At 29.4% G+C, this 20,101-nt stretch overlaps 1 protein-coding gene across 2 annotated transcripts in view; it reads right to left on the reverse strand.

Annotated features, from left to right (window-relative positions):
• Positions 1–2,861: 2,861 nt before the first annotated feature.
• Positions 2,862–20,101, reverse strand: part of LOC142330226 (nuclear pore complex protein Nup85-like) — a 42,509-nt gene continuing 25,269 nt past the window's right edge. Inside the window, exons 7-13 of one of the 2 annotated variants that reach the window (XM_075375378.1) lie at positions 19,626–19,844; positions 18,606–18,715; positions 15,529–15,737; positions 11,515–11,733; positions 10,032–10,131; positions 8,628–8,911; positions 2,862–3,186 (exon numbers count right to left, since the gene is read on the reverse strand). In XM_075375378.1, coding sequence (XP_075231493.1) covers positions 8,659–8,911; positions 10,032–10,131; positions 11,515–11,733; positions 15,529–15,737; positions 18,606–18,715; positions 19,626–19,844 — 1,110 coding nt within the window. In that variant the 3' untranslated portion in view covers positions 2,862–3,186; positions 8,628–8,658. Of the gene's footprint in view, positions 3,187–8,627; positions 8,912–10,031; positions 10,132–11,514; positions 11,734–15,528; positions 15,738–18,605; positions 18,716–19,625; positions 19,845–20,101 lie in introns of those variants that run through there. The other variant, XM_075375379.1, reaches the window with a different exon arrangement.

A 20,101-nucleotide genomic window follows, 5' to 3' on the forward strand; every position in this document is an offset into this window, starting at 1 on the left:
GATTTAAGTACTTATTTTCATTGGTTCCAGAGTTATGGCCGAATAAAAGTTTAATTAATGAAATATTTGGGTCTTATGGGTCGGCACATCGGTTCGAATCTGACTTCATTTCCTTAATTTAAATATATTAATAATTAAGAACCTCCAATTGTAAATAAAAATATTCCAATAAATAATAATAACAATAAAATAAATAAAATTTTACGTACTTTTCATTTTTTTTAAATGTGAACTGTAATTTAATAGGTCCACAAGTTAGTCATGTGGCTTCCATGTCAGATTTTTTCCAATTATGATAATTTAACCTTTTTATAAATGCAATGACATAATTTTTATGTATTTCTGAACCTTCTTTCTGATAAGAATGTTCTTAAAAATACACTGCAGTTCAGATTTTTTATTCTTTTACTTCAACAAGTATGCTTGCGACAGGGCTTGATCTAAGGTATCTGTACCAAGATGAAGGAATGCATGACGTACAGCAACCAGCATTTTAAGTGCATTATGATGCGCTGAAGAGTGAGTCACATAACCATAATCTAAACAGGAACGAACTAAGGAATAATAAAATCGCAACATATATGACTGATCAGATCTCCAATTGGTGTTGCTAAGAACTCTTAGCATATCTAGAAGTTTCATACTTCAGGCAAGAAAAGATTATAAATTTTGTTTACTCAGATGAAGAGGTGAAGCCAGTAATCTGGACCAAGCTTCAAGGTGAGATACAGTGTTCCGTAGAAGTCTCTTTGCTGTGGTTGTTGAATGGGATGTAATATAAATAGCAAAATCAACAAATAAAGAACATGAAACAGGTGGCTGCACACATTTAGTAATACTGTTGATGAATATACCAAAATAAGGTGGTGTTTAATACACTTCATTCTTCAAAGTAATGCTACTTGATAAAGAATCTCCAACACAAACAGGGAATGTTCAGTTATTTAAGAAACCCCTAATAAAAGCAAGCATATTGTCCTTGAACTCCATTCTTTAATGGTGTATAGAATACCACACTGCCAGTCTGTGTCGAACACCTTCCTGACAACAATGAAGATAACGACGAGGCGCTGGCAGAGTAGGAAAGCGTTTTGAATAGCTGTTTTCAGCAACACTAAATGATCAATGGAAGATTGTTCTTGCGCAAACCACACTCCTGTTCTGGAGATATAAGGCCATGTCCTCTTTAAGTAACTGCAGTTCCACATTCTTTCCATCACTTTGCATAAAATGCTTATCAAGAAGGCAGGGCAGTAGCTTGAGAGGTATGCTTTGTTGGGAAGACTTGTGCAGAGAATAAACCATTATAAATACACAACAGATGTAGCACCGAATTGGAAGGTGATGGCAAACTGAGACTAATGTTGTCAGAACCAGGGGAGGCATCACTTGTGTTTTTTAGTGCGTGTGACAATTTGTTGAAAGCAAATGGAACATTTAATTCACCAACCGAATCATCAATGCTTACTTTCATCTGTTTTGTACATCCGAAATTTGTTAGTGTATGATGAGGTGATACCAAACAGAAACTATCTGCAAAGTTAGCTGCAACTGTACAAGCTGATGAAAGAAGTTCTTTGTGAATAAGCCCGAGAATAGATTGATTCTGTGGTCTACAAATAGCAAGCAGATTCTTCCACACAATAGACGTGGGAATAGTGTGTGAGATGATGTCTATGTATTTCATCCACGATTTTTCATCGAATACTCAACTAAATAAGAAGAGATTATTTGGATAGTTTATCTTCATGTTTAAGGTTTATTATTTTTTTTTGATCCTTTTTTGTTTTTTAAACAATTGATTTTTTTATATAGTTAGTTTATTTTTTTGGATTTATTTATTATAAATCCTATCCCTATACTAGAGCTAGCTTCTAGCCTTATGGTACAAATTTAGATTTTCATTTGAAGGTCTGCGGTTAAATTTATGCAGTTCCTGTCATTGTTTCCTAATACCGTTTTGAAGTCATCATTCCACGAAGGAATGGAGGAACGGTCTAGGGTTTCCAGATGTTTGTGTTATGTAACTACTGTAATTTTCAAATAGTGGTTTTTTCAGATGGACCACCATTAATAGAATTTTTTAGAGGATTTAAAATTTTGCTCCCACAAAAATCAGAGAAATATAGGACCACCTCTGTAGAGCCCATGCACACAGAGGCTAGAGCTATATACAACTGAGTTTGCCCAGGTGCCCAGACAACATCGTTTGAGACTCACTAAATAGAGCCATTCACCCATCAGCATGAAAGTTTCCACCTTGAGTTATGGTTGCATTTTGTGAGATGTTGCAATATCAAGTGTAAATATGAGAAGAAACTGTGTAGCATGTTGTGTAGTTGTATATGGGTAGAGTATATCTATGTAGTGTATGTGTACAGTGTAAAAAATGTGTATAATGGCAAGAAAAGCTGAAGCTGCAGAGATTAGGGCCATGGGGACACCAACCCCCAAAGTCTTAAAGAATAAGACTCCCTTTGGAGACAGCTGATGCTGTAGATTGACAAAGAGTAAGCGCATTGTAGAAAACCATATAAGTTTTTTAAGGATTTTCAGTATAAATCATGCAATGAATTAAACACAGATGTTTTATGTACTTAATTAGTTTCCTAATGTAATTAAAATGCATTTTAATAAAATTGTTTTATATCTTCCATTGAATATATTATTATGCACCAGAAAAAAAATTTAATACCATATTTTTACTTCCTAAGGAGTTTGAAATGCACTAAATTCAAACTTTTTTTTAGGTTTTGAAAAAATGTTCTTACTGTTAACATTACAAAAGATATGGATTCTGTATCCCTTAAAATCTGTAAAGAAAACTTTCTGAGGAACAAATGAAAGCAAACACAGATATCTTATATCTTATAATATTATGAAATTAATACAAAATTATTAAAATACAAAATTTACTACTTAACAATAACTTAATAGTAATTATATAGTGACAAAATGTAACAAGTGTTTTAACATGTCTTGCAATTCAATGTGATACACACATAATATTAAAAACTTAATAAATTTTAAATGATGCAAAGTATTTTATTGCTCTTTGACAACCTCAACATAATTTCCTTGCCTTATTTTCAATAGTAGTTTTTACTGTTTAAATGTCATTAAAAACAACCAACAATTATAAAAAAGTGTCAAAATTACTTTGGCAGTGATGACAGGTTAAAATACCTAAAACATAAATAGTAAAATCATTAATAACAAGAAGTAGAATGATATTTTTCAAACAAGTCTTATATGGAGTTACAAGATAACAGAGAGAAATTATATAATAACTACCCACATGCCAATCATTCCTTTTTCTCATTTAATTCATTTGTTGTTTATTCTTTCTTACTGTTTATGTTATTTTTTGTTTGATTTTCTGTAATATGAACTTTATAATGTGGTAGTTTTATTTATCATTTCATTATCTTGGGTTCTATTCTTATTATGATAATACAGCTTGTTAATTATTAATTTCATATTTCTGTTCTTATTTTCTTCTCTATTTTCTGTGCAGGTTGTTCAGTTTATTCTATTATGAAAAGGAAGGAATATCTGCTTTTTAGTCTTGTTGAATTATGAATTTCACTCATCATGTGGAGGGGAGAGCTGTCCCAAATAATAACACATAAAATGTATATTGTTAGTAGGGGATTTTGTACATACAAGCAGTTGTGATAAGTATAGCGATAGCATGTACAGAAAGCACAGCTGGCTGATATTTTGGTAATATGTATCTTAGTACAGTTCCAAGCCCTTTAGGGAGGGTTGTATGTCTGTGTGGTAACATACTTAACTAGCAGACCATAAGTTATGCATATGAAACACAGCAAATCTGTGAAGAAAAAATAGCTGAAACTGAAGTGAGTGGTGCATATCATAAAAGTATCAAAAGACTCCAGCAATTTGGAATTTCATTAATAAACACACACATATACATATATATACATACACATATACTAACAAGAAATATTTTACTAAAAAATATTATCTTTATTAATCTCTTGGGTTAACCAATCAACTATACAAACTTACTACACTATCAAATACTTACAAATACACTATTTTTCAGTTAGAATTCTCTACGCTTCCTCTGGTGACAATACACATTCACACACATCATACAAAATTCTCTTACATATTCACTCACTTATTTCTCACATACTCTTACAGTATGTAAGAAAATTTTGTATGATGTGTATATGAATGTGTATTGTCATCTGAGGAAGCTTAGAGAGTTCCAATGAAATGTAGTGTATTTAATTTATAAGTTTGTATAGTTGGTTAACCTAAGAGATTAATACAGATAATATTTTTAAGTAAACTATGTCTTATTATATTTAATTCTATCCAATCAAGAGGAAAATAAACTTAAATTACATTTACGTTTATATATATATATATATATATATATATATATAGTGTGTGTGTGTAGGTTATTTTTCTACTACATAGTAAATATAAGTATAAATAAATGTGTAAAATAAATAGGTTAAATATAGCTACATCTAAACCTAGGTGATAAGGCTTGAAAATGTTTATGAATCTGAAATTACTTAACAAATGAGTATAATTGCTAGTAATATATTACTCTTAAATTCTGTATAAAAAATGTACTATTTAGTTCAATAACCAGTTATCAGTGAAAACCCTTTCCTGAACAAACATTCTTATTACAGTTACTGTTTTATTAATTAATTATAGTTATTGTCTCTTTCTTTCTTTTTCCTGTTTAGCCTCTGGTAATTACCGTTTAGATAATTCTTCAGAGAATGAATGAGGATGATATGTATGAGTGTAGATGAAGTGTAGCCTTGTACATTCTCAGTTCGACCATTCCTGAGATGTGTGGTTAATTTAAACCCAACCACCAAAGAACACCGGTATCCACGATCTAGTATTCAAATCCATGTAAAAATAACTGTCTTTACTAGTTATTGTCTTTATAGTTATTGTCTCTAATTTCTACTTACACTACACATGCTAATCTATTATAGTTTACTTATCTTGTTGTGCATTGGCAGTTTTATGGAAAATTTTCTTTCCAATAATTAAAAAGTTAGTTTGCCATTTTGGCAAAAATACACTTGATTTACAAATTGATATTTATATGATTTATGTGTTTTAGTAAACGTTACATTAGTTTGTTATAGTTTATATCTACCCTCTATGTTACATGAATATTTGTTAAATCTGGTACTTCAAATACCTTTAAATTGATTAATATTACTAGTCTTCACTAATAAATCAAAAATTCATAATTAATTTTCTTTTTATTATTTTCTATTAAGAAATATTTTGAAGTCTTTTTTTAAAAATATTTTTGAATTCTAACCTTCTTTTACATCTTCCAATAAATTCTAATTTGTTATGCAATTTTTTTATACTTCTTATCAAGTTTATCAATATCAAATTCAAAAATAATTTGTACCACCTCTGGTAAACTTCAAATGCATGAATTATGATTTAACAGTATGTCTGCAGCAAATACAGTTTACATAACGAGATAAATTAAAACTAACCTTTAGCTACTGAACTTATTAGCAATAATTACTAAATTAATTTTGTTCTTTTTACTAGAATCAAATTAATTTAATTAAGAAATAAAGTTTTGTAAATTCATTAAACAACAGAAACATAATTTACTCACCCAGTACATATCCCAATTTGCAGAATAATTGGGGAGCATTGTGTATTATTTTGTGCACAATCTTTCTCCTACTCATATATATATATATATATATATATATATATATATATATATATATATATATATATATATATATATATATTTTGCTTGTATATTTTAAATTCTATTAACCCTTTGTGGTCGGATGACGTATTTAAAATTACCCCACTGAGGTTGGGTGGCCAGTAGTACTGGCCGCAGCCATTTTACCTATCAAGTCAGAACTGTTTGCACAGTCGTGTTCCTCACAGCTCAGATGGCCAGCAGTACTGGCCAATCAAAACATGCTGCTATAGAAACAGTGTATTTCTTTTGTGTTCTGTGATTAATGTTGTAACCTAACGGACAGCCTTTTAACTAATTGTGCAGTGTGTTTCCCGATCTTTTTTTACATTTCCCAACACAGGCTTTTAACAAAAGACTGCACTGTTTGTAGAGATAGAAGACCTGAAGGAGAAAGAAAATGAAGCAAATTTTTTACAAGACCTGTCAGAAACACCCTGGACTACACATGGGTGAATGCTTTGAAAAATACCATTCTGAAAAATAAACCACAATATAGCTAGCAAGTTAAACAAATGTGCTGGACAATTTTCTTATACTTCAAAGTTTCTTTTTAAATATTATTTTATTATGTTATATTCAGTAAAGTAAAAATTAATCAAAACTGTTTTAAACTATTCTTTGTCAATAAAAAAAAAAATGTAAATATTATTGTAAAATTAATGTTGTTTTTTTAATTAAATGCCCTATGTAAATATTTAGGAATGAATGATAAACAATTCTGAGCTGGTGGGGCAGAGCAGTCAGGATGGCAGTTGAGCCAACAACGACAGGTATGTGGCCAGTCTTGCTGGCTGTCTGAGCTGTGAGCACTGTTAGTGCTGTATATATTCCAAACTGACCGAGAGCGGGCTGTGGCCAGCTATACTGGCCGTCTGACCACAAAGGGTTAATATAAACCACCTAGCACAGAATATTGAGATAAGACATGTCTTATCTAACTTTATCACATCAATTTGTGTAGCAAAAACTTAGAATAGCATCACTACAACAACCTTCCAAATAATATTTTTTAAATGGGAGCAGAAAGTACGATTCATTTTTTCCAACTGTTTTGTGAAAAACAGCTACATGAGGAAACGTGTAGAAAAAACTACAATACATAACACAAAAAATGTCTTGTCTTTCATCCCAATAGTTCTAGTTTGAATCCTGTTCACCTCTTGGCACTTTTCAATCACACTGAAATTGGACTCTCTTAACTGGTTTTAATTGGGCATTATAGCCTATAGCTGCTAAACCTATAAACATGTTAAATTATGCATATAAACATGCTAAAGTAAACATATAAAAATGTTATGAAAATCACATAAAAATTGTTTGAGAAATTTATCATTAAATCGCTTAGTTAATGTAACCCTTTACAACCTTATGGTTCTGCATTCTATCTGGAATGTCTTGGGCATCCTATAAATTGAAAAGTGAGAAGTAAACATAAACATGAAATCTATGCTGATGTCAGAAGCCACATTTTTAATAGACTGGTTACTATACAGAACACTAAATTTAAGCAAGTGAAAGGATTTTACCTTATCTGAAGGGAAATGGATATTTATTAATGACTATAATCATTATTTAATGCCATCCACTTTTTCTTTTTTATAACAAGATATTATGTAACTGTAAAAGGAACATACATTAAATTATAGAAAGAAAAAAAACTCAAATATGAAAAATGTTGTTCTAATGGTCTAAAACCTTTTGTTAATATAAATAATCCTCAAAATTACACCTAGGAAGATTATTTATGGATAAGAGACTTTATACTCTTGATTGCCAGAAATATGGTTTTCTTAGAAATTCTCAAATTGAAAAAAAATTCATGTGAAACCTCCCTTGAGTACTTTTACAAAAAGTATATGTACATTTACGTTAGATTTTCACTCATATAGCAATTACTGGCTAATTCAGATAATACTTTAATTGATGGTTGATGAAAGGTTTTGACAGAGGTAAGAAATATGCAGTGTATTTTCAAAAAAATAATCCAATAATAACATTAACCTCATTACTGAAAAAAGTAACATTTTTACAATAATTGTGTGAAAATTACTTTAAAGTACTAAAAATATACTTGGCAATCCACACGTAGATTAGTAGTTCTGGTCTTTAAAATCTAATTCTTTGGAGTGGAAACGGGTCAAAATTTTATTGGATTACTAGGTTTTTAACTTCCAAATTATAAAGACTATATCTACTGCTACTTTGCAATAAAGATTCTATTAGAAGTTGCTATACATAAATGTTGTGCCCAACAGTATGAAATCTTACTTACAAAATTTTGTAAAAACTGGATAATGCAGTTGGCCCAAATACATACAAATAAAGAGACAAAATATTAAAAGGTTGAATTAAAACAGGACGTTATCAATACAGATATTTTTCAACAAACTAGTTTTGAGAATATGAACAATGATTTAAACTAATTTAAAATTGCTCCTATCTGCGCATATAAGTGAATAAATAATAAAAGTTCACATTACTGTTAATTTTTTTAATTAACCAGTATTTATAACTAAAGTAGATTTGAACGTGTACTTATTCAAATAATAACATAAATAATGGGAAAACTTATACATATGTAAAATTGGATTGCAGAAGGTTAATCAGCTAAAATCATTTTAGACATATGAATCATCAACTTAGGTCAAACACTTTTAAAACAGTATATATAATTTCTATTACTAACAAATTTAACAAAGCAAGAATGTCACACACAATTGTAACAATGAACAAGAAAACAGATACAACCAAAAATAAATTCAGAGGATTCCTTTTTACTTAAGAAAGCAGAAATGATTTTCTAATCAACCAATATTAAATTACTGACTTTGTAAACAGATATGATTATGTTACTAAACACGTCACAACTCACCAAAAAATACAAATGATAAAAAAATCCCCATTCAATCAGCAGTTAATGGTGGATGACATGCTTCATAAATAAGAGACTTAGCAAGATTTTTACTTAATGCTAATCTTATTAACTTTGTTTTTTCTGAATTATTTGATGAATGTTTTTTAGAATCAATATCTTTACTTTCTATTGTTAATTCTTCTAAACAAGATAATAGTTCACTTGTATCTTCTGATGATAAAATCGGAGGATCTTGCGAATCTAGAAGAGGCAATGCATCCATCAGTAGAGTTAACCAGAAGCTAGAAAAGTTAAGACAAAATACATTTATATTTCAAAGTCTGAATAAATTGCATAAAAAACCAAGAAATAAATAATTAGTACATTTCAAATTGCGGTAACATTCAAATCCAGGTAGACAGATCTTATAGCAGATGAATTGGTTTGTGACTGGTGAAAAAAAAAAATCACACTCAATGATAATTTTTAAAACTTTTGTTTCGTTAAGGAAATTCTAAAGCTTGATGATAATTATATAGGACTACTAATGACACTGCTACTGTTGATAGGGATGAGTGCAAGGTGGTTTTTAAAATTTTGCAGTTATACATTTGTAGAATATTTGAAATATATTGAACAAAGTTAACTTGTAAAAAATTCAACTTTTGTAGATCATCTGTGAATCCTATTAACTTATAGCATTTAATTGTATTTTACTATAATTTTTCAAGTCTCTGTATAAAAATATTTCAAATCACTTATGGACACATCAATAAAATAGCAGCTTAATAAGAATATAATAATCTATATAATAAACTTTATTCATTCATCATCAGTTATATAAAATACTGTAATATTATGTAATGCATTACCACTGTTGAATGTAAACATTTATAATCGATTATAGCCCTATGGATTCGTGAAGCATAATATTACAAAAATCGGTAAGTTTTATATTAATCTTGTTAATTTGATGTGTACATAGGTGGTTTTTAATAGTTAAATACAGTAAACTAGATAAATTAAATTTGTCAGAGTTAGTCGTGAAGGAGTTTAGGGAAAATTGAGAATGGATCACTGTAACAACTCATTAAATTAAATAGAGCTCAAAACAGGGTGTCAAGCCTGAAAGAGAATTTGAAATCTGGCAACCCTTATTATTTATTATAAGGGTAACACTTACTGGTAGTACTGGTATTACTGGTCTAATGGTAACCAGTAATAATTACTTGGAATTATCTGGCTCACTTTCCAGGTTGTTCTTGCCAATATTTTACAAGCTACAAATTTTTATACCACATTTTTATATAAAATTTTATGTGGTGAATTACTCTTATGAAAATACCATAATAATTTTATAGCATATCTATACTCTATGTAAATTATAACAAGTAAATTTAAACTTAGTTCTAATAAACTTACTATTTTGGACAAAGTTTAGATGCAAACAAAGATGTTAACAGAGTAGCTGCTTCCCTCAATGCTCCATTTCTATAAAGCTGATGAAATTCACAATATTTACCTGAAAATATTCAATAATTATACAATAATTAGTGGGATAAAATTATTTCATGGTTTATTACGGATTTGTAACATTTTTAAAGATGAATAAATTGTCTATGGCTGCTGCATGAGGCAAGTTCAAAAGATTTGCCGTATGCAATAGAGATATGGTTGCCTCACAAGGCAGAGCAAACCATACTGTAAAATGATTATTTAGCTCCAGTGGCCAAGAATTTAAATCTTGTAGCTATCCTGGACCGAAATGGTTTCTCGAAAATTTCTGTACATTTTCTTTGTCAGTTTTAGTCGATGAGTATAATGTCATCTCTCGGCATTCAAATAAAATTTAAAATACTTCAATGTATGTTTTTTAATTGCTTAAGCCAGAATCAATGCTTTCATTTAGTTTTTTCTTAATTACATTATAAATTAATATAAATAAAATTACAATAATAGCATGTGAATCATGAATATGTTGTCAAATGACTGATGAAACTGGATCGCTTGTTACACAGGGTAGCTGTGCGCCTTTACAAAACCTTTAGGTTTTGTAACGTATGTAAGTAGTAAAAATTCAACAGAAATCTGATTACTTCATAACAGCTGGTAATTATAAAAATGTTCATATAATTGTATTAAAGTTATCTTACTTACGTGTTTATTCTGCATGTAATTCAAAATCCCCAACTTCTTTGTTAATTATGGTGGAATGGGAACAAGTAAAATGTTAACTTTAATACAAGTTTATTTTTGAAATTCCATTGAATTGTAATTAAATATCTTTTAGCCTTCAGAATATGAAGAATGCAACCCGATTAAGAATAACTGATTTTTTAATGAAGCAAAATAAAAAATAATACTGAACAAGATCTTACCAATGGTTTTGAAGAAAAAGCGAAGCAGGAAATGGTATGAAGTCCATCAATGAAACAATTTATTTACAGAAGAATAAATAATACACCTTCCTTCTACTGAAAGCCATCACTTTGATAGATTTTCTAATATACTGGATTATCAAATGATTATCAAAAAAAAAATAATAATTTTGGTTTATAACCAAAGAGTTATACAATAATTAAGTTAGAAACTTTTGTTATACTCTGTAGATAAAATTGTCATAATTTATCTGCAGATAAATGTAACTATTTTCCTAAAAAAGAAATTGGCAATTTTTTTATAGAATTGCTAGTTCCTTTATATGTTCTGTAAAACAAATACCAGAATGCCCTAGAAATCTGAAATTTGGCAGATAGATTTTCAATTAACTCAAAATCAACACATAAATAAAAAAAAAAATTATTTTATGGTGCTGTTCTGATAAAAGGTGTTAAAGCAATTCTTTAAAATGAGTTTTAAAAATAATTATTTTATATACAACAATCTTAATATCTAAAATACACACCTAAAAATGTTAACCGGTCACTGATTAACATACATGATCCAAGATTATCTAGTAAATCAAGAGAATGAAAACTTCCTTCTTGTGTATAATGATGAAGTAATGAATCAGCAATATATGTTGCAAATCCAGGATCTTGTGATTTAAGAGCCCAACATAGAGCCTGACCAACACGTTTTCTCTGGAGACAACGCATACCTTCTACTTTACATATACTATTTACTGAAAAAAAAAGAATGTTAACAGAAAGAAAACAATAAATAAACCGACAAAAATGATGATGTGAAATATAAATTAACAGAATCTGAAGAATTTTACTACACCGATAGTAAAGTGATAAAAGATGGAAAAGGTAGAATAGATTTAAAATAAAAATAAAAAAACTAGTAAAAGTTAACAATTTTACACATAAGACATGTAAATGGCAAACTTGTACATAACGAAGATTAGATTACACAGGAGTTTAGGTGAATAGCCTTAAATTGTGTCACCACTGCTCAAGCACTAGAGATGAAGGGTCATTAAGAATTATATTCTTGAGTAGCAATTTACTATTTCAGTTTCCAGCCTCTGTCTATGACAGAAACTTAATTTTTAAAATTCATGGCTCTGTCATCAAAATGCAATGATTATTTTCAATATACTTCAAGCATTATCAAAATTCTAGGGTCCTAATAAAAATACAATTATGATAAAAGTAACAAAATTGAGAGCTGGAAGTTCAGCTAAGAAATTTAAACAGTTCGTAGTGAAATTTGCAGCATTTAAACATCACAAACACTGAAGAAGTGGGACATATGTTTGTAACCCAGCTCTGCAACATTCAGCCAGTAGGCAAGCTTATCAAGGGGAGAATTTTACATATCATCAACCATGTCTTGTTAATGAACAGTTTTCAGTGTACTGGTTAGATAACAAAACTCATGAAGAAAGCTTCATAAACGACAACTCGAAAGTCAAAATGTAAATGTTTATTGTTGCAAATTTTGGAGTAACAGCCAAGAACTCTTTGTTAGAGGCAAATGGTGGCAATCACATCCAATCATGTAAAGATGTCCTAAGAGAAACGTATGACACTTCATGGACAGTATATTCACCCAACCTTGCTGGTTGTATTATTTTCTGAGGTGTAGGAAGAATGAATTTTTGCAATCATAACCTGAAGAGAACTGACAAACTGAATTTAATACAAAATTGCGTTACTTAGCTTGTCATTATCACCTGAGTGACGTAGAACTACAAGATAAGAATTTGAATGTTATAATTTTAATGATTCTTAGTGATTTAAAAATTTTACAAAGCTTAAAAAACCAAGAGGTAATTCTGGTATAATACCTGGCAACTTATTAGTATGTAATGAGGTATGATGTGATTTTATTTCTGCAAAATAGATATGATTGAAGAATTGATAAAAACAATCATGTGGCAAAAAAAACATGTAAGTAGGTTACTTTCATGATGGTGCTACATAAATTATACTTAAAAAACTAAACTACACTTAATCATAAGTTATTTTACTGATACAGAAGATTTCAAATATACATATATATATATGTAGTTCAACCCTCTCTATGAATCATGAGATCTTGCCAATGGTGAGGGGGCTTGAGTGCTCAGTGATACAGAGTAGCTGGACCGAAGGTGCAACCAAATAGGAGAGGTATCTGTTGAGAGCCAGACTAAGGAATGATTCCTGAAAGGGCAGCAGCTCTTTCGGTAGTTGTTAAGGGGACAGGTCAGGAGGACTTAAACGGCCATATCGACATCAATCATTCTTCTGAGTACTGTGCAGCTAAAAGCAATGGAAAACTACGGCTGTTTTTTATTCCAAGAAAGTGTAGCTCTCTTCATTTTCATTTAACAAAGATGGAGGCACCTTCCTTGGTAAAATATTCCGGAGATAAACTAGTCCCCTGTTTGGTTCTCTAGATGAGACTACTAAGGAAGGATCACCAGAAAATTAAAAAATAATATTTTACTAGTCGGACCGTGGAATGTTAGAAGTCTAATAAAGCTTGGTATATTAGAAAATTTAGAGAGGGAAACAGGCAGGTAAAATGTAGATGTAGTGGGAATTAGCAAGGCTTGGTGGGAAGAGGAAAACGACCTTTGGTCAGGTGATTTTAGAAACTCAATGTCAAATAAAGGGCAGGCAGAAGTAGGTTTCATAATGAACAAGAAGATAGGAAAGAGAGTAGACTATTTCAAAAAGCTTAGTGATAGAATCATTGTAATAATGATAAAATCAAAACCTAAGCCAACAACAATAATTAACATCTGCATGCATGCAAGTATCCATGATGATGATGAGGTAGTGTATACGAAGAAATTGACGAAACAACTAAACACATAAAAGGGGATGAAAATTTACTAATAGTTAGAATGCAAGCATCGGAAAAGGCAAGGAAGGAAATGTTGTGGGTGAATACGGGATGGGCAATAAGAATGAAAGAGGGGACCGACTTATTGAGTTTTGGACGAAGTATAATTTGGTAAATGCCAAAACCCAGTTTAAAAATTATAATAGAAGAATGTACACGTGGAAAAAGCCTGGTGGTACTGCAAGGTATCAGGTAGATTATATCATTGTTAAACAAAGATTTAGAAATCAACTAACGATTGCAAAGCATTACCTGGTGCAGACACTGATAGCGACCATAATTTAGTGATGATGAAATGTATATTGAGGTTTAAAAACCTTCAGAAAAATCTTTGAAATTTAGATAAGCTTGAGAAAGAGGAGGTAAAGAAGATTTCTGAGGAGGACATTACAAGAGGTCTGAGTAAAAGCGATAAGGTAGAAAATGAAGAAAAACGGGAGAATGTTAAAAAGGAAATTCTTAAATCAGCAGAAGTGAATTTGGGTGGAATAATGAGAACTGGTAGAAAACTTTTGATGTCACAGGATATATTGCAGCTGATGGATGAATGTAGAAAGTATAAGAATGCTAGTGATGAAGAAGGTAAAAGGAACTATAGACAATTAAGAAATACTATAAGCAAGAAGTGCAAATTAGCAAAAGAAGAGTGGATTAAGGATGTGTTCAAAAGTGGAAAGAGAAATGATCATTGGTAAAATAGACAGAGCACAGAGGAAAGGTAAGGAGAATTTTGGGGTATAAATTAAAATCTAATAATGTGTTAAATAAAGATGGTATACTGATTTATAATATGAAAGAAAAAGTTGATAGGTGGCTGGAATATGTTGAAGAGTTATACGGAGGAAATAAATTAGAAACTGGTGTTATAAAGGAAGAAGAAGAAGTCAAAGAGGATGAAAAGAGAAATACAATACTGAGATCTGAATTTAATAGAGCATTAAAAGATTTGAATGGCAGAAAGGCTCCTTGGATAGGCAGGATACCTGCAGAATTACTGTGCAGTGCAGGTGAGGAAGCGATAGATTATACAAATTGACAATATTTACGAAAAAGGGGAAGTTCCGTCAGACTTCAAAAAGAGTGTTATTGTCGTGATACCAAAAGAAAGCAAGAGCAGATAAATGTGAAGTATAGAGAACAATTAGCTTCACTACTCGTGCATCAAAAATCTAGAATTCTGTACAGAAGAATTGAGCAGGAAATGGAAGAAGTTTAGGAGACGACCAATTTGGTTTCAGGAAAAGTATAGGCTCAGGGGAAGCAATTTTAGCACTCAGATTAAAGTAGAAGAAAGATTAAAGAAAAACAAACCAACATACACAGCATTTATAGACTTAGTATTTTAATATTGTTATATAAAAAAAGCAAGAAAAAAGAATTATGTTCTTGATTAATTTTTCATAGTAAACTGATACACTATTTTATCCAATATCCTAGAAAATTTTGAATAGCTTGTGGAACTTAAATAATTCTGAACTCGTAGATATACACATCCTTATAGATGAAGTAATAACACCACAATAAATAACAAAACCATTAAAAAAAAATCACTTGCTAATAAAAGAATAGGGAAATAGTAAATAATGATTAGACCTAATAAAACAATTCTCAGTAAAATAAAAAAGTTATTAATTACCAATATCTGGCAAATCTCTATCAGCAGCAATCTGTATAATTTTAAGTGTTCTACTTTCTGAACCACGTTTTAGTCTAGGTAGAAGTAATTCAAGACAAGCTCGACCTTGTGTTGGACAATGATCTAAATATCTCACACCAACCTGCCATAAAGAATTATGTGACATTAACAATGATCCATATTCAATAATAAGGTGTTCATCTAATCGACTGAAACAAAATCATACAAAACATCTTTTACTCTTTTAACACTGCGGGGAAAAAAAAAAGTAAATTTCTAAATACAGTAAGATCATATTAATTTTATCATGTAGATTTAATGTATAACATGAAACATAAGGTTAGGTAAGAGGTCTTTGTTAAATTTATAAAGATATCAGTATTTCAGATATTGTTTCATTGAATGACTAATATTTGGAAAAGTAGTTACCAGTTGCATACTTTGGGAAGCATGGTATATGAAAATCTATAATTAAAAAAAAACAACTAGTAAACTTTGTTATCTTTATTTACAGTAACAGAATTTTAACAGTATACACACTACTACATAATTCTGAAATTTAACATAAATTAATTTTCCATATTTGTTTATTTTGTCACGCAAGAAGAGAATATCATAAAGGTTTTAAGAATTAAGTATTTTATTTATTCTATAATCTTTTTAATTAATCTTTTATTTATGTTCCCTATACAAAAAAAAAAATCATTATATTCATTCTAACTTGCTACTTAATCTGTTTTAATTTTTTTTCCTAAATTCTGGTACAGAATTTTTATTAGCTGGAATAAAAAAAAAAACTTTAATTTTCTCATAATTTTTATTATTTATCTTTATATCTAAAAAGAATTGACACATCTGTTATTATTAGTTTCAATAATAAAATTTAATTCATCATTACATGGATTTAAAATTATTAAAATATAATTTTTAAATAAATGTTTAATTTTTATTTTAGAACGAAATATTATTAAAATCCCATCTAATATCTTAACATTACTAAAATAATTTTGTTGTGAACATAATACTCTCAATTACTTTTTGAAACCTTCAATGAAGGTAAGTATCTGAAAGCCAACATTTTTTTTTTTTTTGTTATGTTAAAAGAAAAGATACTTTCTGAGTATAAAAGTATCTTTTATTAATTACAAGTTCAATGAAATTTTCCTTTTTTACGTAAAAAAAAAAGAAAAAATTCACCCACTAATATACATATAATGTAATACATTTGCTATAGAATGCCATCATAATCTGCATTGATCTAAATAGTCCCCACTGAATATAGAGTGATCTAGATCGACTTGAACATGAAACTGAAGACTGTGGGAGATGTATACCTTGCAGACATGACACTCAATGCCAATTTCAAGCTTTATTGTCATTAATATTCACCCAAGTGTTTCCATTCAGACTTCAAAATACTTCTCTTCACTATAAAGTAGTATGAGAATTCAAAGAAAAGAAGCAAGAATAAGATTATGAACATTGAAGTATTGAGGATAATCATGGAAGACTTTAACATTGATGCTCAAACAAATCTGTATGCAATTCATTGTATTTAGATTCAATTCAACTTAAACTTCATGGCGATGCAATTGCCAACCACACTAGGAAACACACCCAACCTTTGCAAGAAACATCAGCATCAGTCTCATGCCATGTATAAGTTACCTTATGTACCAATGATCCATTCTTATCAACAGCTTTCTCAGCCCAGAATAAATAAGCCATTTTTTCAAAACACATTACTCTCTGAACAAGGTTTCTGTAGGTGACCAAAAAAATTTCTCTAAATAAAAAGTTATTAATCCGCTTACCAACATCTTTTCTTTTGGAAAATTATTTCCATCTTCAGGGACATATTCTAACTAATTATATATATAATAATACTTCACATATTAAATGAGTTATAAAAATAAAAAATATTTAGAAAATAAAATAAAAAATAAAAATAGATAATAAAAAAAAAATATTTGTGTAAATATAACATGACTTGATTTTAATAACTGATGATCAATTGTTATATTTATACAAATATTTTTTTTTTTAACTCATTTAATGTGTGATGTATTATTATTATTATATGTATAATTAGTTACGATATGTCCCTGAAGATGGAAATAATTTTCTGAAAGCGCTAGGATGTAAATTTTTATATTTACATATATACCAATGGGCCATGTTAAATAAAATTAATCTAAATCTCTCTAAACCTAAATTCTGCCTGTCACTGGTTTTTAAAATCCAACAACATGTTGTATTCTATACATAAAGGACCTGCATCCTTGGTTCCGACACAGCCCTTTTTCTGCTATTGCTATGTTACAGTTAGATATGCACACAGATACACACAAACCTCATTTTGGATTAATAGTTCATAACTTCCTGTTAATAACAACTTTTTTCTGGTCCTACCAAAAGCCTACAAGCTTTAATAGCTATTTTTTCAATATTCTCCAATAATGTTGAATTTTTCATTTTTAGAAAATGAAAAATGGAAACTGAATGGGTAAAGCCATAAATTACCACTTCTGCATGGGTACAGTTTTGTTTAACATTTTGCAGCTGACAACTATAATGCTTAACTACAGGATTTGGCGCAGTGAAGGTAACACTGCACGAGTACAGTATTTTTGCTGTTCATATTTGTTGTTGCTTAATATTAATAAATCAGTTAGCTAAATAAATGTCAACAACAGTCTCGGCAAAGAGATGCTCAACAAACCATGTGTACCTACAATATACCGTTGATAGTATAATTAAAATGTTATATATTTAAAATGCTTATCTTTAGCTGGTAAGCAAAGATCAAAGGAGTAAGCAAGTAGATATGATTTGGACTGTTTTATTTTCATATTCTGCCATCTAGAAGATTAGATTAGTGTGACAAAGGTAAAATTAAATACTCTTGTTTATAAACGTTTAGAATACCTAATTATTCCACTTTTCAACTCATATTGATGCTTTTCTTCATGCCAGTGAAGAAATGTAATGGCAGAGTTTAACAATGCTTTGTGTAACTATATATAACTTACAAAAATTTAATCAAAAAATGAGAGTAAACATGATAGTAAACTTACCATGATTCCTGTTTATCTTTAATATCAAATTGCCCACAATAATACAATAAATTGGTTAGATGAGTTGCACACCACCCACTGTCAGACATAAAGTGAAGCTTTTTTATCACCTGTAACAATGTCAAACTCAATTTTTATAATTTTAAAATAACAGAAAAACAATACAGAATAATAATAATAATTGATTAACGAGTATATTGCTTGATAATGAAATTAACTTTAACTCAACAAAATGTTTTGTTTTTATAAAAATTTACAGAAGAAATATCTTTAAAAAAAATGGGTAAACATTAGAATACATATGTAGGTCCTGAATTCACAATATGATTAGATTAAAACAGTATTTATAATAAATATATAAATAAAAATACAAAACAGAAAATAAAAGATAATTTTTGTAATCATCTTCATAATCTTTTTTGTAATATTATCATAAATTTTATCTAATCATTCCTAATAAAATTTTTTCATAATTCATAATTTCCTATTACACTCATTAGTGTCAGTTGGACCCACAAGAGTTTTAGCTCCATGGAGGCTATATAATCAGATAATAACCTCAAGTGTTCAATGTAATAAACTAGAACTAATCTCCAGCGGTCAACCATGGACTATTTTTGCCTAATTTTATCTAATCATTCCTATTAAAAAATTATTATTATTTTTGCTTTTCTCGGAAGAGTTTCTTATGTTTCTACTTTGTGTTTTTTCTCTTCTATTCAGAAATAAAGTGGTTTTCCCAAGCCTCATCATACATAACAATATAATTAAGAAATTTTCCTCGCTCTTTTCCAAAAAAAAGAAGCAAAACATTTGACCACATAATAATTTACCTTAAGTTTTGGCATAAGGTGAGGAGCTCACCTTGTATATTTGTTTTTGAACCTTAATTTCACTTTCAGCATTTCAAAATTACTCGGCACAAAATTCTAAGTTCTGTAACAGTTGTAAAGTGAATTTTCATCAACTTATCCTCACCAACATCAACAGTTATCCTATTACATCAAAAAAATGAATTACCTCCAAAATATTGCATTCTAAAACAGCCAAAATTGTTTCATCAAGTAACTTCAAACGATCTGAACCACCAAATGCCTCAATACAAAGATTTGAATTAAAGCTGAGATCAAATGATTTGATTGTTGGGTCTGTATAAAGTAAAACAGCAACCATTAACTGGTACCATGTATCACAATGTGATTTCATTTCATCAATAATGCCATCATCTCCACTTACAATCTGTAAATAATATAAATTCCATAAAACATTTTCCTTTTTCTAAATTAATAATGATAAAAATTAGTGTTTATTGATCACAAAAATAAAATTTATATAATACATACATGTTATAAATGTTTCTTCAATGGTAATACCATTATTTTGAAAAACACGATAATATAAAGATATGATAAAACAAATTAAAATAAATTGCATAAAATTTAAAAATGTCATGCAACAACTGTCACAATTAAAGTGTTCTTTTAAAATTGTACAGT

The sequence above is a fragment of the Lycorma delicatula genome, chromosome 9, assembly GCF_047948215.1.
Source record: "Lycorma delicatula isolate Av1 chromosome 9, ASM4794821v1, whole genome shotgun sequence".
NCBI lineage: Eukaryota > Metazoa > Arthropoda > Insecta > Hemiptera > Fulgoridae > Lycorma > Lycorma delicatula.